The sequence below is a fragment of the Anser cygnoides genome, chromosome 7, assembly GCF_040182565.1.
Source record: "Anser cygnoides isolate HZ-2024a breed goose chromosome 7, Taihu_goose_T2T_genome, whole genome shotgun sequence".
NCBI classification, from domain to species: domain Eukaryota; kingdom Metazoa; phylum Chordata; class Aves; order Anseriformes; family Anatidae; genus Anser; species Anser cygnoides.
This window is the reverse complement of record NC_089879.1, coordinates 14,784,990-14,804,683: the sequence shown is the minus strand read 5'-3', so window position 1 is coordinate 14,804,683 and position 19,694 is coordinate 14,784,990. Positions and strand designations below refer to the sequence as shown.

At 42.8% G+C, this 19,694-nt stretch overlaps 1 protein-coding gene across 1 annotated transcript in view; it reads right to left on the bottom strand.

The window, feature by feature from the left end:
- Positions 1-8,388: 8,388 nt before the first annotated feature.
- Positions 8,389-19,694, bottom strand: part of LCOR (ligand dependent nuclear receptor corepressor) — a 59,255-nt gene continuing 47,949 nt past the window's right edge. The window contains exon 7 of the mRNA XM_067001004.1: positions 8,389-17,907. Within this exon, the coding sequence (XP_066857105.1) occupies positions 16,938-17,907 (970 nt within the window). The 3' untranslated portion in view covers positions 8,389-16,937. The remainder of the gene's footprint in view (positions 17,908-19,694) is intronic.

Sequence of the window (19,694 nt, the reverse complement as noted above, 5' to 3'; positions counted from 1 at the left end):
CCTAACACTCCCCACACAGATGAATGAGTCCCTTCACACCTCTGTGGGTGCTACAGTAATTCTTGCTGCACTGGAAAAAAAATAGAAAAGCAGCACGGGAAGAGCCGAGGCTCAACACAACAGCTAGCGAAGAGAAAAGCATTTTTCTTCTCTAAATTAAAAGCTTAAGTTGTGCAAAGCACAGCCAAAATAACTATGGAAATATCGCTGCTGAGTTTTCAAGGCCCCTGAATTTACGCTGTCCTTGGTGACGTGCTTGGGGATTTATAAAGCTTGCGTTTCAGCTGAAAAGCAGGAAGTAAGAAGTTATAGATGGTTTTTGTTTGGTTGGGTTTTTGTCAGCTGCACGTATTCGTCAGTGTATCCAGGTTGTACAATAAGCCAACTGACTGGATAAACAACAGACCTCCATTACAGATTCAGACTTTTAACCCTTCAGAGTAGCGTCTTTTTTTTTTAAGCATTTAAACATTTAAAATAACCTTCTCCCCACCTGCAGCCAAATAAAAATCAAACAAAACAAAGTTCATTTTACATTAAAAAACAACCTCAAATAAGTCTTTATTTTCCTGTCACTGCTTCCTCCACTCCCAGCTTTCCCAAGTAACTAATCCAACCGTATTCTGCACCAGTTCATCATCACTGGTGATACTCCTAATACAATATTTAATGACTAATTAAAAACCTTACCATTCAACTATTGCTTTAAAACCAAGGGAAATTTATCACGTTGGAAACATTATTCTACATACTAGCTTTAAAAGACTTTCCAGAATTGTCCTTGCTCATTTTTCTAATTACCAAGGACATCTGGGATCTTCCCTTTAAGGAAAAAAAAAATTACCATGAGTGTTTCTCTCCGAGGCGGTACTCGCAGCATCCTCCCTGAGCTAGGCACGCCAAAAGAAGACAGCACCAGGAGACAGATAACAAAAGCGTGCCGGGCAGAAAGAGTTCCCACAAGGTTTTCCACAGCTTTGCACATGCTTTAAAGAAGGAAGCACCCAGTTAAGGCAGGGAAGAATGAATCACAGGTATGGCTCCTGAATACACGCTGGCTCTGAAGCCGGTATTAGGAAGGTGTATGGCCTCTTCCCTGCTTTTGCCCATTGCAAATTAAGGCTTGTAAGCAGGATATGCTGCCCTGGGACAAATTCCATCTCACCCTACTGCACTGCACCCGTACTGGGGGTTCGGCTGCGCCTGCGGAGTGGCAGCAAGCAAGCAGAAACCCCAAATACAGCTGCTGCCCTCTCCGCAGACATCACCAATGTCAGCCCTGGCAGGCACACACCCCTATGCACAGCCACTGTCTGCTTCTAGAAACCTTCAAGGGTCTTTAAGGCTGCAAACACCCAGGATACCTTTTTTTGTCCCCTAGTGTGGATGTGAAAAAGCAAATGCAGCAGCCAGGTAGAGCTGCTGGAGCTAAAAGTGCTCGGCACCGCCAGAGCTTGGGAAGGGCTGGTGGGATGCAGCTGGAGAGCAGAGGGTGCCTTGGGTGCAATTAACAGACGTTGGGGGATATGACCCCATTTCAGATAACCTGGAGACGCAGATAATTGGGCCTCGGGTAATCAAGGCCGCGCTGTTACCAGAACCAGTGTCACGACTCCTGGCAGCAGCGCTCCCCCCGTGCCGGTGCTGCACCCACCGTGTTGCGCAAAAAATGCCTAGCGAAAGGGGAAGGAGCGCTGTGATACGTATGATCCGCCAACCGCCGGCCCGAGCAGCCAGCGCCGGGGCTGATGCAACACTTTGGATCGCTGCTTGGGAAATAGGTTAAGGCACAGAAAGCGGATTTCACCCCCGGGACGCCCGGGGGACAAGGCTGTCACAGAGCTGATGGGCTCGGCAAGTTCTATTTTGAAAGTGGGTTAATTTAGCTGCCATTCAGCTCCCGTTAAACGATGTAGGTTAATTTTATAGTCAGATAACTATTAAGAAACCAAAACATGCGGCAGGAAATGTCTCTGCCGCGTTCCAGTGGGGAGAGGTTTCCTCTGCGCTAATGTGCCCCCCTTCCCCTGCAGCTCCAGCCTTCCAGCCTTCCCTTCAAACTCTGCACATCCCTCACATTATCTCCTTTTTTTTTTAACCCTTGCTATTACCCACTATTGCAATTCCTCTCCCTTATTCCCCTTCTTCACACTCTGTTCTCCTAAAAGTTCACCTCGGTATCCTGGCCCACAGTTATTTTTCTCCTTCATTTATGTCTTCACACTTCCCAACACTAGAGGAAGACTAAAATCACCAACCATGGCTAGTGGTTGGACAAAAAGGGTCCCATTTCCCCCATGTAGCTGAGATTTATCCAGCTACAGGGCAAACTGAGGCAGGGAAGTGCACCTTGTTTAGCATGCAATGTGCTATCACTGCAAATGTACCAAGCTTTCTTCAGGGTTATTTATCACATTTAAAGCCCCCTCGATTTTGGCAGTTTACCCTTTGTAATTGGATGCCACAGTTAAAACGTACTTTATCTCTGCAATTTTCCTCCCTGCAGCATAATGATAGGTACTGCTTGTTTCTCCGTGCCCGGGATGAAAACCATCAATTGCTTGTTTGCCATAAAGAGAAAGAAAAAAAAATAAAAGGAAAAATCCATCTATCAACAACTTATGCCTGCAAAGGAACAGAGCCTCTGGAAAAACCCGAGGCGACTCATCACTCCTCACGCACGGCGAGACCGAGGACGGAGTGAGACCCGCGGAAAGCCAAAACCCCCGAGGTGCCTTCGCCGCTCGCCTCCCTGTGACTTTTGCGCCTCGCCGGTGCCGCGGCTCCCACCAGCAGGCAAATAATTCCCTAACCTTCACGCGGTGAGCTGAAGTGATGCTGACCCATTAGCACACGCTGCCCGTCAAGCACTCGCAGATCCCTTCTACCGTAGGCGTTTTTTTTATCGTATTAACAGTAAGTGCACTACACGAGCCCTGAAAGCTCGGAGAGATGAACTCGCACTTAACCACACGGCGGTAATGATGGTGGAGACCACAATGCTAACAGGATGTCGGCATTTTTACCACGGCTTCACTGTAAGTGACCAGGAAAATACAGAATAAGACCGTCACCAGAAAACACGGCAAAACCACCACTGCAAAACCCTCCTCGCGGAGACCTGGGCACTCAGGCAGCAACTTCAGCACCCAAACCACACGCTCCCTGGGGAGTTTTGACCCACAGAGGTTCAGTACTGGACCCTCTGATGGTCCTGCTGAGGCCTCGCTATCACTATCAATCTCACAGGGAATGTCATTTTTTTTTCACTAGGCAGCTATAAGAAAATGGACGAAACAGCCAAAACCCACACCTCATCGATCTGCTCTTTGCCAGCACCAAGCTGGAGCCACCGCTTTTGTCGCTTCATGCTAGGTTACACAGATGTGCAGCTTTAGCACCAATTATTTATTCCTAATTTAGAATGAAATCATTAAAGGCACTGCAAGGCATATTAATTTTAAATCCAGGGTTGTGCTATTTTTGCCTTTTTTCTGCAATATGTAATCCACTCTACACTCAAACAAAAGTAAAGGCACCAATATAAGGATTTCAACGGGTATAGGAACGAAGGCTAGAACTAACGAGCAGCCAAGTAGGCTACACACTTGTGGGTGTCTGTTAGAGAGAAGCCAGCGCAGGTCCTGAAACAGGAGCAAAAATATACTGCTTTTTTGGCATCAGTACTGAATCACAGCCTCGTAAAGCTCTAGCTAGCAGTGAGGGCACGTGGCTGTCACCGTGGCCGAGACCTTTGCTGTTGGTGAACAACCCCGATTACACAGCAAGCCAGCTTAGCTTTCAGTTCTCAGGCTTATGTTTGATGGTGAGAAATGAAAAGAAAACTTGCACTGATGTAAAAACAGAGTACGTTTGTTATGACAGGTTCTTATGAGAAACCAGAATCCTACAGGGTCTTTTTCTAGCGTCTCCTTTAAAGTCAAGTAATTTGTTTAAAACCACTGCTAACACCTCAAACACGGCCACTTGCTTTAAAGTCCTGAAAGGCATCTCACAGAAATACCACTCTTGACCACAGCACAACACCGGAACAGAAAAACAGAAAAACACACCACCACCTTCACCTAAAAGGGGAGCGTGATGGAAACACCAATCTGAGTCCTGCTCGCCGCATGCTGTTAGCTATGAGATGTGTTTAACTCGAGAAAAAAAAAACAAAAAACAACACTTACAAATGCAGAAAGACTCATCAGTATGCCAAGCAAGTCAAAAAAGGGATTAAACCATACCCTCTGCGAGGGTCCCACCGCCAGGTGAGGGGACGTGGCGGACATGGGGTCACCTCTGCCAACAGCACGAGCAGCATCGCGTGGTGCCAGCTTTCCTGCACAGCCACGGACGAGGCCACCAGCAGCACAGCCTCGCCTGGGGGTACGGCATTTGCCAGCAAGCACCAGGCTCGGGTCACAGCTCCTGGCACACACCAGCGGTACGCGTGGAAGCCACTCCATGCATGTGCTCATCGTGGGGAAGCTGTTCGGCTTCTCCTAGCCTCGATATTTTTCCCCCCGCGCAGTCAGAATAACTTTTAACAATTGGTGTCAAAGCCTTCATCTAAAGCTCAGTGACAAGAAAAGCACAGCCAAAGGTTTGGTATTAAGAAAGGAAATCACAAAAGCCCCTTTCAAAGTCAAGAATGCCATTCCAAAACAAGTTGGGCGAGCCCCTCGCTTTGTGAGCTGGGCAGGAGGGATTTGGCACACGTGATGACGGGATCTGGGGGCACGCCAGCCAAAAAAACAAACCGCGGCGGGTTTCACAAAACTGCCCGTTTAGCATTACAGCTCTTTACAGACAGTTTGCTGATAACCCCATAGAGGCAAACCGCTCTTCTTTTCAGCACGGGGCTGCCTAACCTGCACCTGGGGGCAGCAGCATGGCAAGGACAAGCGATGCAAGCACAGCTTTGATCTGGCCAGCCCGGAGGCAGCAGCGGCGGCAGCAGCAGTAGCAGCAGCGGCAGCAGCGATAATGCTGGAGCCCTGGCACAGGCCAGGAGCACGGTGCCAGATTGGCAACAGGCTCGTGCAGGCAGCCGCTGGCACCTCCATCATGTCCTTCGCCGTGCTGCTCCGGCAGGATACGGCCTGGGACTCCAGCTGGTCCCGTGGGACCTACAGCTGTGTGTTGGCACAAGCGACCTTGCACTTTTAGTCAGCCGTGCTTATACATCTGTGCTCTGAAACGTACCGTAAGCGTTCCTAATTTTAGCTGAGCTTTTAAACGATTCCTGGAGATTTGAGCCGTAGCCACCTCGCACAGAAACCTGTCTTTTTTGTAACGCGCACTCAGCAGCACGCGGGACAGCTGCAGGCGAAGAAACAAGAGATCTTAGAAAAGTCTCTTTTTGAACGCCACCTGTAAATATTGCTGCTTCAAAAGTGACCTGTAAAAACGAGATGCAATTGTTGTGTGCTCCCTCCTCGTGATATTTGAAGTCAGCTTTCAAAGGTTATCTTGTCTGGTTTTTTTCGGGGGGGGGGGGAGTTGGGTGAGAAGAAACTTATGAATTAATTCACGGTTGTGAAGTCATTCAGATTTCTTCTGCATTTCCCACTAGACAACTGAGGATGTGTTGGATCTTAAATCACAGAGGCTGCATCAAGGGACGCAGAGCAGGGGCACAGCAGCGCTCCCACATACGGTATTATCTGAGATCCTTCCAGCAGCGTAACATCTTTTCAAGTGTCTTGAGAATAACTATATTAAAAAGATCGTCTTTTATTTTAATCCCTTTGCTATCTTCATTGTTTCAAACCATATATTCCCAGATTTGCCTCTAACATGACAAGCTCTGCCTTTTGGAATTACTTTGTCTGTCGCTATACCTTCAGTTATCCTTTTATACCAGCAGTGACAGCATCAGGAAGTTTTTACGGTGACGTTCTCCCATGCGTGAACCACATTCCTAAGCAGGTCCCCAAAACTGCTGCTCACCCCTCGTTAAAAGCCCCGGTTTAGAAAATACCCATTTCTGGGCTCGTGCCAAAGGGCGTGCAGCAGTTTGCAACCGGTTGATTAAGAAATCAGCGACTTGCTGAAATGTCTTGCTGAATGAGGATTTAAATCCTCCCTCCCCCCCAGGCCCACTTTTGTCGTGCCCCGGGGACATTAAACAGCTCAGCATGATCAGTCTCACTACAGAAACCGAAGGAAACCTCACACTGCAGCTCTCTGAGCACAGACTGAGGACTCTATTCTGTTTGCCCGAGGAGGTGAAGTTGTGATACTCGGCAATTTCCTTTATTAAAGCAGCTTCACTCACACAACCCACGTTGAGAGGGGGTTGGACTCAGTGAGCCTTGTGGTTCCCTTCCACCTCGGGCTATCCTGTGACTCTGCGAGAGTTTGGGGTCCTTAGAGGCAGGGGCCTCACCAGCTAGGATTAATCCCGGTGCCCATGGGTAGTGACCTGAAGCCTTCTGCTCTTTCCATCCCAGGAGCACAGCTTCACAACGAGGAAATCAGCAGAACCACTCACTTCCCATATGCTGGCACAGTTGGATGGCAGAAAGCGACCTGAATCTGAAGAGTCTCTTATTTCAGAAGGCTCCGGCAGGTTCAGAAGAGGTGGATGCCTCTCCCAAGAGCAAAATGGAGCAGCTCGAAACCCATCCTGAACCAAACCAAGCCGAGGGAAATTAGCAGACTTTCTGAGCTGCCATAGCAGAGCTAATTATGCTTCTTTTCTACTTCTAGCGTACAGCATGGGTGCTTCTTTCTGCAGCATCCTGTGCCTTCCCATCATTATACGTATCTGTGTTAGAGAAAACTTCAAAATTAATTTGAGACTTTGTTCCTTTAAGCTGAACAACTTCATCTTAAGTGTGAGACCATCAGCGAGTCCTCCAGGCAAACAACAACAACAAAAAAAACCTTAGTATTTCTGATAGTCACAGGACTAAAAGTGTCGATTAAAAATGTTCTGGGAAGAGCTTGCAATGTGTAATACACACCAAAGAATGGCAGATGGGAATATGGTTCATCACTTTCAGAGGCTATTTTCAAAGATTTGACAGATGTATTCAGACATACAGAAAAGATACGATAAATGCTAGTTTACGGCACAAAGCTTTCAAGTTATTTACACAAAGACTTACTATTCCCAAACTAGTGTAAGATGTGGCCTCTAATCATACCAAGTTTTTATTTAGATGATATTTGCCAAGTAAAGCTAAGCCAGTGGCAGCACGAGGCTACCTTAGCATTTCACTTTTTAATACCAGGAGTACAATAGTTAGTCTGTAGTGTAATAATCATGTATCTTTACCAAAAAAAATGGAATTGGAAATGATGTTAGTAAATGCAAACCCCACCTACATTTCAACAGCACAAGCTGAGGAAAACAAGTCTCAGGAAAGAGAAGCCTGGAGCAGACAGGCTGCAGCACTACATGAGTGTTCCTAAAGCCAGGAGACTCCTACGTGCTGCTCTCACAACGATCCTAGGACTGAACCCGAAGGTTAGCAGAAATGCCCAAACCCACGTGGCTTCCATTACACAACACTTCCTGTAACCTACTTTTTAGCATTCAGCATTTAGGTATCAATAATGCATCACGTTAAAAGTAGTTCAACCCAACACCAAGTACGGTGGGGAGAAAGGGAAGGGGGGCTGCAGCAGGCAGCAGCTGGAGCGTGGTGGCACCGCTCAGCGTGCCCCGGGACCCGTGCGGGACAGCGGGGCTGGAGCCTTCCCCGATAACCAGGAGCCGGGGCCGTGCCCCCGTGTGCAGGGGGAGCTGGGGCTGCAGCCAAGGAGAGCGCTGCCGTGCAAGCAAGCAGCTAGGCAGATACCGTGAGCTTGGTCCAAGCTCCTCCGGTAAGCAAGGCGCTGCTCCCTGGGGAGCAGGGTTATTTGGGAGACGGCGAGCGAGCCAAATCGAGCTGTACAAGGCAACGGTAAGGGTTCCCGGCTAGGCTTTTATTCCCAGGGTTTCTACCTTGGCTCATTACTAAGTGCTCAATGAACAAGGCTACTTTCCCCCCCCCCCCCCCCCCCCCGAGACGCTGTTTACTCTTCACCAAATAAATTATTTACCATGAGAGAAATTAAGGTGGCCAATAGGGAAGAGCAAATTAGAGTAGGGGAGTTCACGAGAGCAGGCTGCTGCGAGGCGACATTTCAGCTTTCGCATGCGTTCCCTGCCCAGCTGCTCAAGCAGCTTTATCGCCAATCCTAATCACGAACGAGGCACGAACGGAGCGCACCGACCCCAAAGCTTGATCCTCCAGCCAGAATTTGTTTCACCTGCTATTTTCGCTTCCTCCCCTGGTTCTTTATTCGCAGTAATTTGCATTTCAAAACCTCCGATTTACTAGTGCAAGCATTTAGGAAGCACACTAGAAACAACAGAATGGGAACCCCTTCAAGTTTTTCACAACAAAATTTATTAGAAGAATAGTGGTTTTGAAAAGTCTAGCATCCAGTGAAAACTACCATACACAACGTTACAGCTGGGAATGTGTTTCCAAAATGACATGGTCAAATAATACAATGGAGCCATTAAATCTTACACATGCACAACAAGAGAATTAGCGCTTTGACATACAATGCAAAAAAATAAATGGACCACATGAAATAAAAATTTAAAAGTACTTATCACATACATTAAGACACAGCTTATTTAGTCCAGTCAAAAAATCAGAACTGCATTAAAAAAATTAATGTAGTGCAATCAAACCAAAAACCTTAATTTGTGATCATAAGTGCTCTACTACATAAAACATTGATCATAGCAAGGAACAAAAAATTCAAATCACACAGTACAAAAAAATCTGTAAATAAATATAAACTACAGTACAAGAGAAATATTAAATTATACAATTCCGTCAAACTGTAAACAGTATATTGAAATGAGGTCCATAAGAGTAAAGGGGGGGGTTCCTGTTTTTTTCCCATGACACTTGAACTTCTAGAGGTCAGAGAGAAATGCCATTTTCCATACTCTTCAAAGACTATGGGTTACATAAATAGAAAGAGAAGACTTTTTAGATGTAAAGTGTCAAATAATAAAGCAGAGGTGTTGCTGACTTGCGACTGCCAACAGATTCCTGCGAGAGCAGAACAGCAGATTTTATTTTGAAGTTTCACCTCCCTGCGAGCGCAGCACGGAGGCCCATCACTACAGATGTTAAGTGCCAACACGTTCGGAATTAGCGCTCAGCATCAGAGAGGAGACACCTGCTGAGGGCCTGGTCCTACCAATTACGTGGAAGTGATTACGTGCACCGTTACCAACTCGGACCTCTGCTGATTATCTGACAGGTTTACACGCTTGTCATACAAACACCAACTTTGGCAGAACAATTACTAATAAACTCAAAGCACTCCCGGCCCATTGGTTTCCATCACAGTGGCCAGTGCACAGAATTCTCTAAGGACATTGCATAACTAGAGTGTAGAGGTCAGACAGCCAAGGACCCGTGCTTGAGGTTAGAAGTAGTTATGGTGAGAGAGAAGCAAGAGCCACGTTAAGAAGCTGCCTCTGCCGGTTACAGAAGCAGCTGGGAATGTATTTCTTTTTTAGCTGCGCTGGCTAGTAGTGGCATTTTAAAATATATAAGTTTAAGATAACATATATACTATATATGTATATAATATAATACATATTATATAATATACATAGGAATTTCTTACAATACATACCAGGAACCCCCACGCGATCTGCTCAGTAGTAATAACTGAATATACAGAATGCCACTATAAGTGTCTGAGGCACTGTGTGCTGGAGAGTAAATATGCAGCTTTAAAATCCGTTTGGCTGAGTTATACCTGGATACCTGAACTGAGTTTTAAGTTGACATTCATCAAGGATGTGCTATCAGCACGTCAAAAGAAAAGCAAAACAAAATACAAGTCACTGCTAGGTTTAAGAAGAGAGTACAAGTACCTGAATTGAGTGAGGATAGTGTGTAAACTGTCCCTGAGGGTTTTTAAACAGTGTGTGTACAAGTTGGATTCCTAAGAACATTAGTTTAAACTTACATTGCGGACTGATAAAATACCAATGTCTGACAATTTAACAAGTGGAGGTTAGAAAGAGTTATGAGCAAACACTCAAAACATATTTTATACATTTTAAAGCAGCAGTAAGCTGCTGTAAGCGTACATCCCATCAGTACAAGCAACACGTGGGACTCAGATAAAGGTTTCTATTTGCAAAAAGCCCATCATATATCGATAAGTAAAGAATATTCACCTGCTAAATTAGAATGCACCTAGTTACAGACTAGCAATTCAAGATTAATTTTTTTTAATCAAATACTTTGCTATACTTTGCTATTACATACTAAAATCCCTTAAGCTCACTAATGCTGGTATTCTAATCTATTTTTTTTTAAATGTTCCCCCTTCATTTAAGAAATATACCATTCCACAACTTAAACATTAAGATCCATTTTCAGTCCTCAGATGTAAAAAGCATGTCAATGAGTTTATATTAAAAATTTACATGGTAAAAAGGCTTGAATTTCAGCCAGAGATTCTAAATACTACTCATTCCCTGAAGGCATAAGGGAGAAAGAATCCCTACCCATTTTTCTTGTGATATATTTTACAAACTGAACATTAAACAATGGTCCAAAATGATTTTTCAGTTTGGGAAACTTCCCTTTCCCTACCCATCATCCCAGATTCCAAATGTCAAGCCCTGAAATGGCCTACTGAAATGATCAGTTAAAAATATCAGGCATGTATACATCCCCTGCCTGAACTTCAGAATATTTTGTCATACTGCTCTTTAAAAGACAGATTAGTATCCCAAGAGAACTTGTAATCTGACCTGAAAAGCTGTTAACGATCCTAGATTGTACGTTTGAAATACCTCATAACCTGAAGACCAGAATTAATTAAGACTCTGGCGTTGTAACAGAAAAAGTGCTGCAGTTATTTATCCCTTTTCTGGTACTTTAGAATAGGTCAGACAAGTGCTTTTTATAGTGACGGTAAAGTTTACATGCTTTCATGCAGGCATAAAAAATATTATCTGCAAAAATATTTGAGAAATGTAGCACCAAGTAGTTGATAAACTGTATTAGTAGCTGTAGTGGTGTCTTCATTACTTCTGAGTAGGAAAAAACATTAAGACTGAATATTAGGTAATAACTAGAGAAATTACTTTCTGGCATTAACATTTCCTGCTCTAGTCAGAATGAAGTCTGTGTCCTAATCCCTGCTCCAACACTTAGAATTCGCATCTTGAGTACTTCGAAGCTATACTTACCAATTAAGTAGAGACAAGCATAGGGCAGAAAGGGGGGGATGTTTGTTTTTAAGAAGGTGAATGAAATTGAATGAAATACCCTGGGACAGGCTGAAAAAAATCCAGCCTCCTAGTACGTAGCCCAGGAAAACAGATTTTGCAATTCTGGTAAGAGATTTTTGTGAGGATTAAGAAGAACTCTCTAATATGAAGGTTTTCATGACAATACCTGAATATAGGCATAATTTAACAGGACGTGAAGTCCAAATCTGCTGCTGTAATACTGTTATAGAGACTTGGCCCCAGTCAAACCAAGAACAGGAGAGAGATGGACACTGGAATGCTGTAACTACTTACAGTTTTTTCCTGGTCTATGTGGAGTGCATCTATGGATCATTCTGAGTCTACAGTCTCTCTCTGTTTAGTGATCATCACAGTACATCATGCTTATAAACTGGATATTTAGAAATTCATAACCATAGTGATCATATTTGCTACATCTAACAGAACTAGCAGTGCAGATTTTCATGTTTCTGAAGGTTCTAATCACTGAGTTTTCAAAATAATTCAAGATCAAGTATTAACCTCAACAGTACCAAGACTAGTCTCAAAACAATTTAGGTATAGCTTCTAAAACCGGTATCAGTCAGCATTATCTACTGGTGCCAAGAAAAAGCAATATTGACCTAGACTGAAGTCACATTTAGTTTTTGAAATATTTGTGGGGAAAACCCAGAAGTTTCTGATGCCCCTAAAAGGGAGAAGCAACCCTTCAATCCTACCTCTAACATTTGGCAGAGAATTTGAGATATTTAAAATATTGTGACAAAGCTTTCAGTACAGGTTAATAAGTATGCCTTCATAAGCGTTTGGACTGCAATAGGTGAATGCATTCTCACACTGAAGAGTTAAAATTTTGTCTTCGCTGAAAGAAAGAGCTCTTTACATTACAAGATGTTGCCACACTGTTTTTGAGAAACAAGGGAACAGCACAGTGTTCCCTTCACTCCTTGGACACCGTGTTCTTCTCCTAAGACTCAAGGACATCTTAAGAGCATTGATCCAAAGTAAACTGAAAAGAAGCACGATAACTCCGGTTTTGCCTGTATAACAATCGTTGCAGATGATATAAAAAGCAATTCAATCAGAACTAAGACGTTGTTCCAACCTATACAAAGCTTACTCAACCCTAAAGCCCCTGAATCATATCGCCAGTTCCTGCGAATTTCTGGGGGAAGGCAGTGTACCCTTGGGTCCTCATGAAAGAAATATTTAGACTAATGTTGGCCTGCCACTAGTAAAAGCACAGACTGTTCCTTGTCTGTTCCTAACCGCTCTAAGCACATCTGCAGTTGCCTTTCATGTTTAGGAATATCGTGAGCACTGGAAATCTCCACAAGGAAGGTGGTATAGGGATTGTTTAAGAACACAGAAGCTGAAGGTGTTCCCTTACTAGAGGCACTACCTTATCTGTACACCTGCATTTGTTAACAAAATTTGTTTTCCGATTTCAGTGAAAATTCAGGGTTCAACTTCAGGTCTAGCAACAGGGTTGGTAACGCGAGCATCGAATTAGGAGTTCTGCAACACGAAGAAAGCAAAAGGCATACCTGTATCGCTTGGGCAGCAACTTCTACTTAAGAGGAAGGAATGAGAAATTCTAAAGGAAACTGTCTTGAGCCTTCAAGAAAGGTTAGCAAATGACTGCGAAAAACCAGTCTTCTGACAGAAATGAGTCCAGATACGTGTCCCTACAATACCTAACTGGAAACGTTCAACTCGATAGCTGTACTCAAGCATTACGGCCACGATAATGCCTACAACACTGTGGAATGAGGATCCAGCTGGCTGAAAGTGAGGTAATAGTTTGTAATAGGTCAGAGTTCTAAAAAAGCACTTTTACATCTTACAAGTCCAAATAATAATAAAAAAGGACACATTTCATACATGTTGGGCTTTCTCACCAGAACTGTACGATAATTAACTCCACACCAGGACCCCTACCACACTAAGCCTTACTCATCTTCAATTATATGCTGCAGCAAAGATTTACCAAGCGACACCTAAACTTCAGTACAATATGAAACTTGATTCTTAAAACTTTATACACACAAAATATAAAATTACTTTTCTAGGATGGGGGTAGGGGAGAGGGATTCTCCTTCATGATACTTGGACTGAAAAACTAGTTTTCAGAGACTGCCACAAATATTATTCACAGTTTCTTGCTGTCAGGCTTTTTCAGCTACATCAACGTAGTACACAACAATACTGTTAAGTCCAATAACTACATCGGATGGACGTTCTCGGGAATAAGAGAAAACTAGTGACGAAAAATACCCGAAAGGCCTCCTCCTAACGACGTCTCCATTTTTACAGGGTTGCGGTTTGTCTACGTTACGCGTTAATGCCATCTCAGAAGAGCAGCAGAAGAAAGATTTTAAACCTTATCTCCTGTCCAAGTGATCCAAGTAACATAAGCATCCACTTACCAGAAATAACATGAGAAACAAGGCTTTTGTTACAAAGACAGCAGTGAACCACACCTTCCCACACCAAAATATGGTCAACCAGGGATTTTGGCCATGCAAACTGCTGGTCAGCAGAAAATTAAGCATGCTAATGGACAAACATTAATTCCAATCATATATTTAAAATGATCCCAAATACTACTAGTTAGCTACACTGAAAGCGCCTGTAAAAAATATGTAGTGAGAACTGAAACAAAATATTAGTGATCACTGCAGCACTTCGAGTGATACTAGCCTTACGTGATGAATCACCTCAGAGAAAATACATTAGATGGGACTTTGAAACAAAAAGTTAACATTAAAAGGTGCACCTGAATATTACAGACTAAATTTACAAAACCTACAATAAGGTAAAATATATATCTTTTGAATATTCAGCAGCTTTTTTTTTTAAATTTGTTTTTATTTTTTTGAGAGGCTCATGAAATTTTTAAAAGGGACCACTAACTAATCTCAACCATGCTTCACAAAACAATAATGGCTATTTTATATTGCAGTTACCAACGTAATGCAATTAGTGCTTAAAAAATAATCTACACTTTTTTCTTTTTTTTCTTTTTAAACAGAGACCTTTGGAGGAAATATGGTTGTTCAAAAGCTTCTCGAAAAAGAAAGGTTACCTGAATAATAAGTTATCACAGATCAAGTGTTGTGTTTAAAAGCTTTGCAGACGTGAGTATTACAATCTTCAGGTCTCAGGACATTTAAACTGAGAAAGTTACGCGTTTGGTTTGTTGGTTATTTTTTTAAATCCACTTTCTAACCAAAGCAAATAAAGAGTACTCAACTTCTCACTATCTATTTACAATTCTTAGCCTACAGTCTGAAATGACAAGACAAATTCTCTTTTAAAACTGCAGCATTAAAGGGTAGGCACACCATTCTTCTGCTGCACGATTGTCACCCACTTAAACATACACATACAAAATATTTAGGTTAGTAAAATGAGCACTCCACGTACACTACAGTGACAAGTTTTTATAAAACTCAACTCATGTTGCTTAAATAAAGACAACTGCAAAAGGTTAAACCTCTCTGAACAGTAAAACTGTGTTAACTCTTTTTTTTGTGTTAAACTTGCAGCAAACTTTCTACCGTAACCTCCAACAGCAGATGAAACCACGCGTTTAACTGCACCTTTATTGCAATTACCAGCTAAACTGGAACATGTTGCAGAGTTTATGTACTGCTACTGAGCTTAAACTGCTTCAAATGCCGCAACGACAACTAGAGAGCTACGAGGAACCAGGATTTTGAGTACTAAAGCATATTAAGTAAACAAAAAAAAGTATACCTGGGGCCAAATGCCCGGTCCGTTTCAAGAATGAGCAGTGCATATTTAAAACGACAGCAATGGTGTGCCTAACCTTTGAAAATATGAAGTTGCTGGGGAGGGGGAGAGGCTAGTAGCATCAATTGTTCCAGAATTCATTCAGCATCCCTAGGACTAGCTAAGGCCATCCTCCCGTGAACTTGTAGAAACCACTTTCAGTCACTGACATCACTGAATGCTCTCACACAAAAACTCCAATGCTTCTTTCGGTTGTGCAACTGGGAAAAAAGCGGTAATTCTAGCTACCTTTTGCACAAATTAAGACCAAATTGTTTCTACCTGAAGAACCAGCAATTGCGATTTGGTCGTACTGTGGTAAGTCCAGTAAGCTCCACCTAGTTACTGACCACTCCCGCTGAAAGTATCAAAGATAAAAGTTCTGTACAAAACTTATCCTGGATCTCCATATAATGATACAGATATCATTAATATTTGGAAAAAAAAAGAAAAAAAGGTTTGTGGTTTACGGAGTGCTTTTACGGTGTTTAAATGCTTATTCTAGCATGTGCTAAACCACTATCAAAATAGGTTAAATAAAAACAACACAAAAAAAAGCAGGACTTAGATTATTTCCTGCTACTGGCAACTGTAATATTTAAAAAGGAAACACCCTTTCATCGAGTGTTCGACCCTGACTGTATTACAGATAGATATGATGCAGAGCCTGAGTTAGATCAGGCTACCAGTGTTTTACTTCTTCCCTGAACATTAACAAGCTCCTTCACTAACGTGGATATTTGGGCAGACTACTGAGGTTGTAACGTTTGAGATCACTGTTTTGTGGGCTTTTTTTTTTTTTTTTTGCGCAAGATCACAGTAGTTTGTTACACATATCCCCCCCGTCCCCAGATTAGAGTCATTTAAACTAGTTGTTGGAACCACATAGTTTAGTAAACTCAGAATCAAGTCTGTAAAAAGCATAAAGGTCACAAAGAACCATAGTTCTGTTATAATGAGGCATACCCTAATACATCATTTAGTGTACCCTGACTGCTCCTGACCATGAGAAGCTTGTCTTCCGTGAGATAAGGCTACATCCTCAAGCAGGTGAGTCAAATATCACCCTTCAAAAATATCAAACAAAATTACAGCAAAGGTAGTGTTACAAATAATTAACTGACATATTCTGAAGGTAGTGTATGTAAGTTTTCCCTCCCCTCCCCTCCGGGTGAGCACTAAGCAGACAGCAAATGGTATGTTTAATTTAGAAATAAAATAGCGGAGAGCCTAATTAGACCCAATTGATTATCCACCAAATAAACAAATCTCCTAGTTCGAGAGAGGTACCATTCCTAAGTAACTTGATTTAGCTTAAATCCTTCCATCAACTGGATCAAAGAAAAGGAGGGGGAAAAAAAGATTTCTGAAACCTTTTGTAGAACGACAGTCTGATTTTCTCAGTCAAAAAAGCCTGGTTTTGAGAGACTATCAGTTTAACAAAGTGGACTTATTTCTCTAACGGCAGATAAGAAAAAAATCCAACAACAGGAGTTCAGGCAAGCTCTACAGGCAAGATGTCCACTTCCACAGATCTGCATTCTTTATGAGGTAACTCAACTCTCTATTACAGAGAAACATGCAAAAGGCAAAGAAAAAAAAGGGAGGGGAAAAAAAAGAAGAGAGCAAGGTAGTGGGCAGGTGAAGGAGGGAAACTGCACCATACCAGGCAAGAAAAAAATTTACAAATGTGACATTCAGAGCACACCTTTCACCTGTGTCCACAAGTCTACGCTAGACTGCAAAGGAAAGAACATTGCAGTCAATAGGAGAATCAGGTGTGCTCAATGGTGGTTGAACTATGCAGTAGTGCTCACCCAGTTTGCAAAGTAATTGGCACTCTACAACATCCCTACTCATCTTTCAATTCATTCGCACTTTGTGCTGCTTCTCCCTGGGGATCTAATTCAATCTTTACTGAAACATCCTGCCCCTCCGACCTCATTAATTTCATTTTTTTCTTTGGAGGGTTTTTCAAAGTGCCCAGCCTCTCTTTAACTTTGTACTCCAGTGTACTGTGGGGGATCCCATAAATACTCTGAGCTTTGGAAACACTCATTTTCCCGCTCATAACCACAGAGATTGCTTCCTCCAGTATCTCGCTGTTGTACTGTCTGTATCTCCCTCTTTTCTTCCTAGGTTGCTTGGAGCCAGGATCTCCCTCTTGATCTGAGGTGGGATATGGCTGTCCAGAGGTAGACTGCTCAGCATCTGAGCCCCAGGAATCTGGTCCAGCATCCAGCAAACTTCTCCTGTTTTGTTTTGGAAGGATAGCCCTTAACTTTTTGCTAAGCGCGCTCTCCGTTTGTGAACCCATTACCAAAGAGCTATAGCTGTACTGGTCACCAGTGCGGGACTCCCAAGAAAGGTCCATGCCTCGAACTTGTGGTATCTTTAAATCCACAGGAGACGAATGGCTCACGTCCTTTTTCCCATCCTGTTTAGTTTGAAGTGCCATTTTTTGAAAGGCAGAGTTTTCTGTAAGAAAAGGAAGGTCACTGATGTTGCTGAGTGCACCATTTCCCCTGAATTTCATGCGGCTGAAATTGAATTCGTAGTGTGGTTTTGCCCAAGAAGCCTCCCTGGATAATATTAAGTGCTGTCCATGATTCTGTAGTCCAGATGGCCCATGGCTGGCAGCCGTAGAAAACTGGTTTCTGCTCAGCAGTTCTTCACTAATCTGGAGTGATCGAGCCAGCGGTACTTTAAGAGATGTAGAGTGGCCATAACCTTCCCTGGTTCCATCCTGCAAGCTTCTTGGAGGTACCCCATCACCACTCTGTAGTCCCTCTGGATGGTGCTGGCTGGGTCTCCCAGGTCGCCTAATTGGATGGAAGGAAACTGATGTGAGCAGGACTTGCACAGGTAGGGAGGGATGGGTGAGGGGGCCACTCCTTTATTAGAAGGCCTTGCTTGGGTAACATCACTTTTTGTGTTATTTATTTTTCTCTAAATTTTTTAAATTTTTTAAAAAAATTTTTTGTTTATTAAGTCTCAGCATCAGTCAGTTTTAAAACTTGTTCACAAAAAAAGAGAAGCTTTTTGGGCAAAGAAAAATGAAACCTGTTGGCTGGTCTCTGGTTGGGTTCACAAATTCTCGGAGGAGAAAAGACTTCGCGCAAGCGTCTGAAAATAGCACCTTAATTACAAAGTAGTAGTCAATCGCCATAGATCTACACACAACTGTGTTACTGGTGTGACGTTACCACTAAACAAGTACAGTAATAAAAGAGTAAGCCAAAAATGCAACATATTCAACATGCAAATATGACTGATTTGCTTGACTTTCGTTAAGCACCAAGTGTGAAAGCTGGGATACTGCAGATCACAAAGAAAAACACTAGACTTACCAAATTGCTCTCTTAACAACTAAGTGCATATATACATGTCCCTGATTCTCATTTGACACACAGCATAGCATGGCTAGGAAAAAAACTCAAATACAAAAGCTATGAACTTTAGTCCAGACCAAGGGTTAGTAGCAGAAAAAAACAGTATGTATTTTATTTTATTTTTTTTTTTTACTGTTTTCCTTGTCACAAGTGTTCTTTCTATGACACAACGTACTACTACTGCAGACAAACACCTGTATTTTAACATTTTGCTTGCTTAGCCCCTCTGTAGTAACTAAGTCACACTGGCCAGCAACTAGTTGCAAATTCCACCTCCAAACCCTCCCATGTTCCACAGACAGACTAACAAAGAGACTGGGGAGCAATTCAGTTTCAATGCTCTGGGAGACTGGTGTGAAGCCCTCTAAATAAACCAGCGTTATTTAAGGATAGAGTAAATACTACTGAAAAGCTACATCATTTTTAAAGTCACATTTAGATCAGGAAAAAAAGAGCCTTTAGAGCAGACATATCCACTGGAAGGACCTGGCACGTAACATACACAGCACTTAACATGTATGCTGCTAGCTTCTCTCCAGGATGCGATAGGTCACAGCTGGAGTAACAAGAGTCAAACTGGATTCAGAACAAAATCCAGAGAAATGAATAGTCTGCTGTCCCACAGAACTCGGTGTATACTCTGTCCCTTCTACAGCATATGTCGCATGAGAATGCACACCGGTGTTTCTGTGCCTGAAGAAAGGTGATATGGGCAGCTAGCTACAACAGGAGGTCACACCTGATTTCCTTTTTGCAGAACAGACTAAACCTTCATTTAGCACACACCTGTACAAGTGAATACAGGTGCCAGTGTTCAGCATCCTCTCCTGACCCACAGAACTGATCAGGACAGAGCCAGATGCTGGCCCTGACATCCCTACGTGTGGGACTTCAGCCCTCACTTGAGGCACAAGCAAGGGAACAAAATTTGCAGCCCTGGTGGCTTCTGCCGTCTTCATTAGTAAGAGCCAGAAATAGAAAACTTTTCTGAATTGAAAGAAGGAGTGGTGGGCACGGTTTGCACTAAAGAACGGTGTAAAAAGTATTAAGACTAACTGCTAAACAAGGACTGAAGTATTTTATTAATAAATATATTAAATGAGAAACGAAATCTTGAAAGGGGGGAAATCAGAGAGTAGTATTTTTCCAAATAAATGCAACAGTTAAACCAGTTGTTAGCATTACATGGGATTGACGGTGGGGTGTTAGTTTAAAAA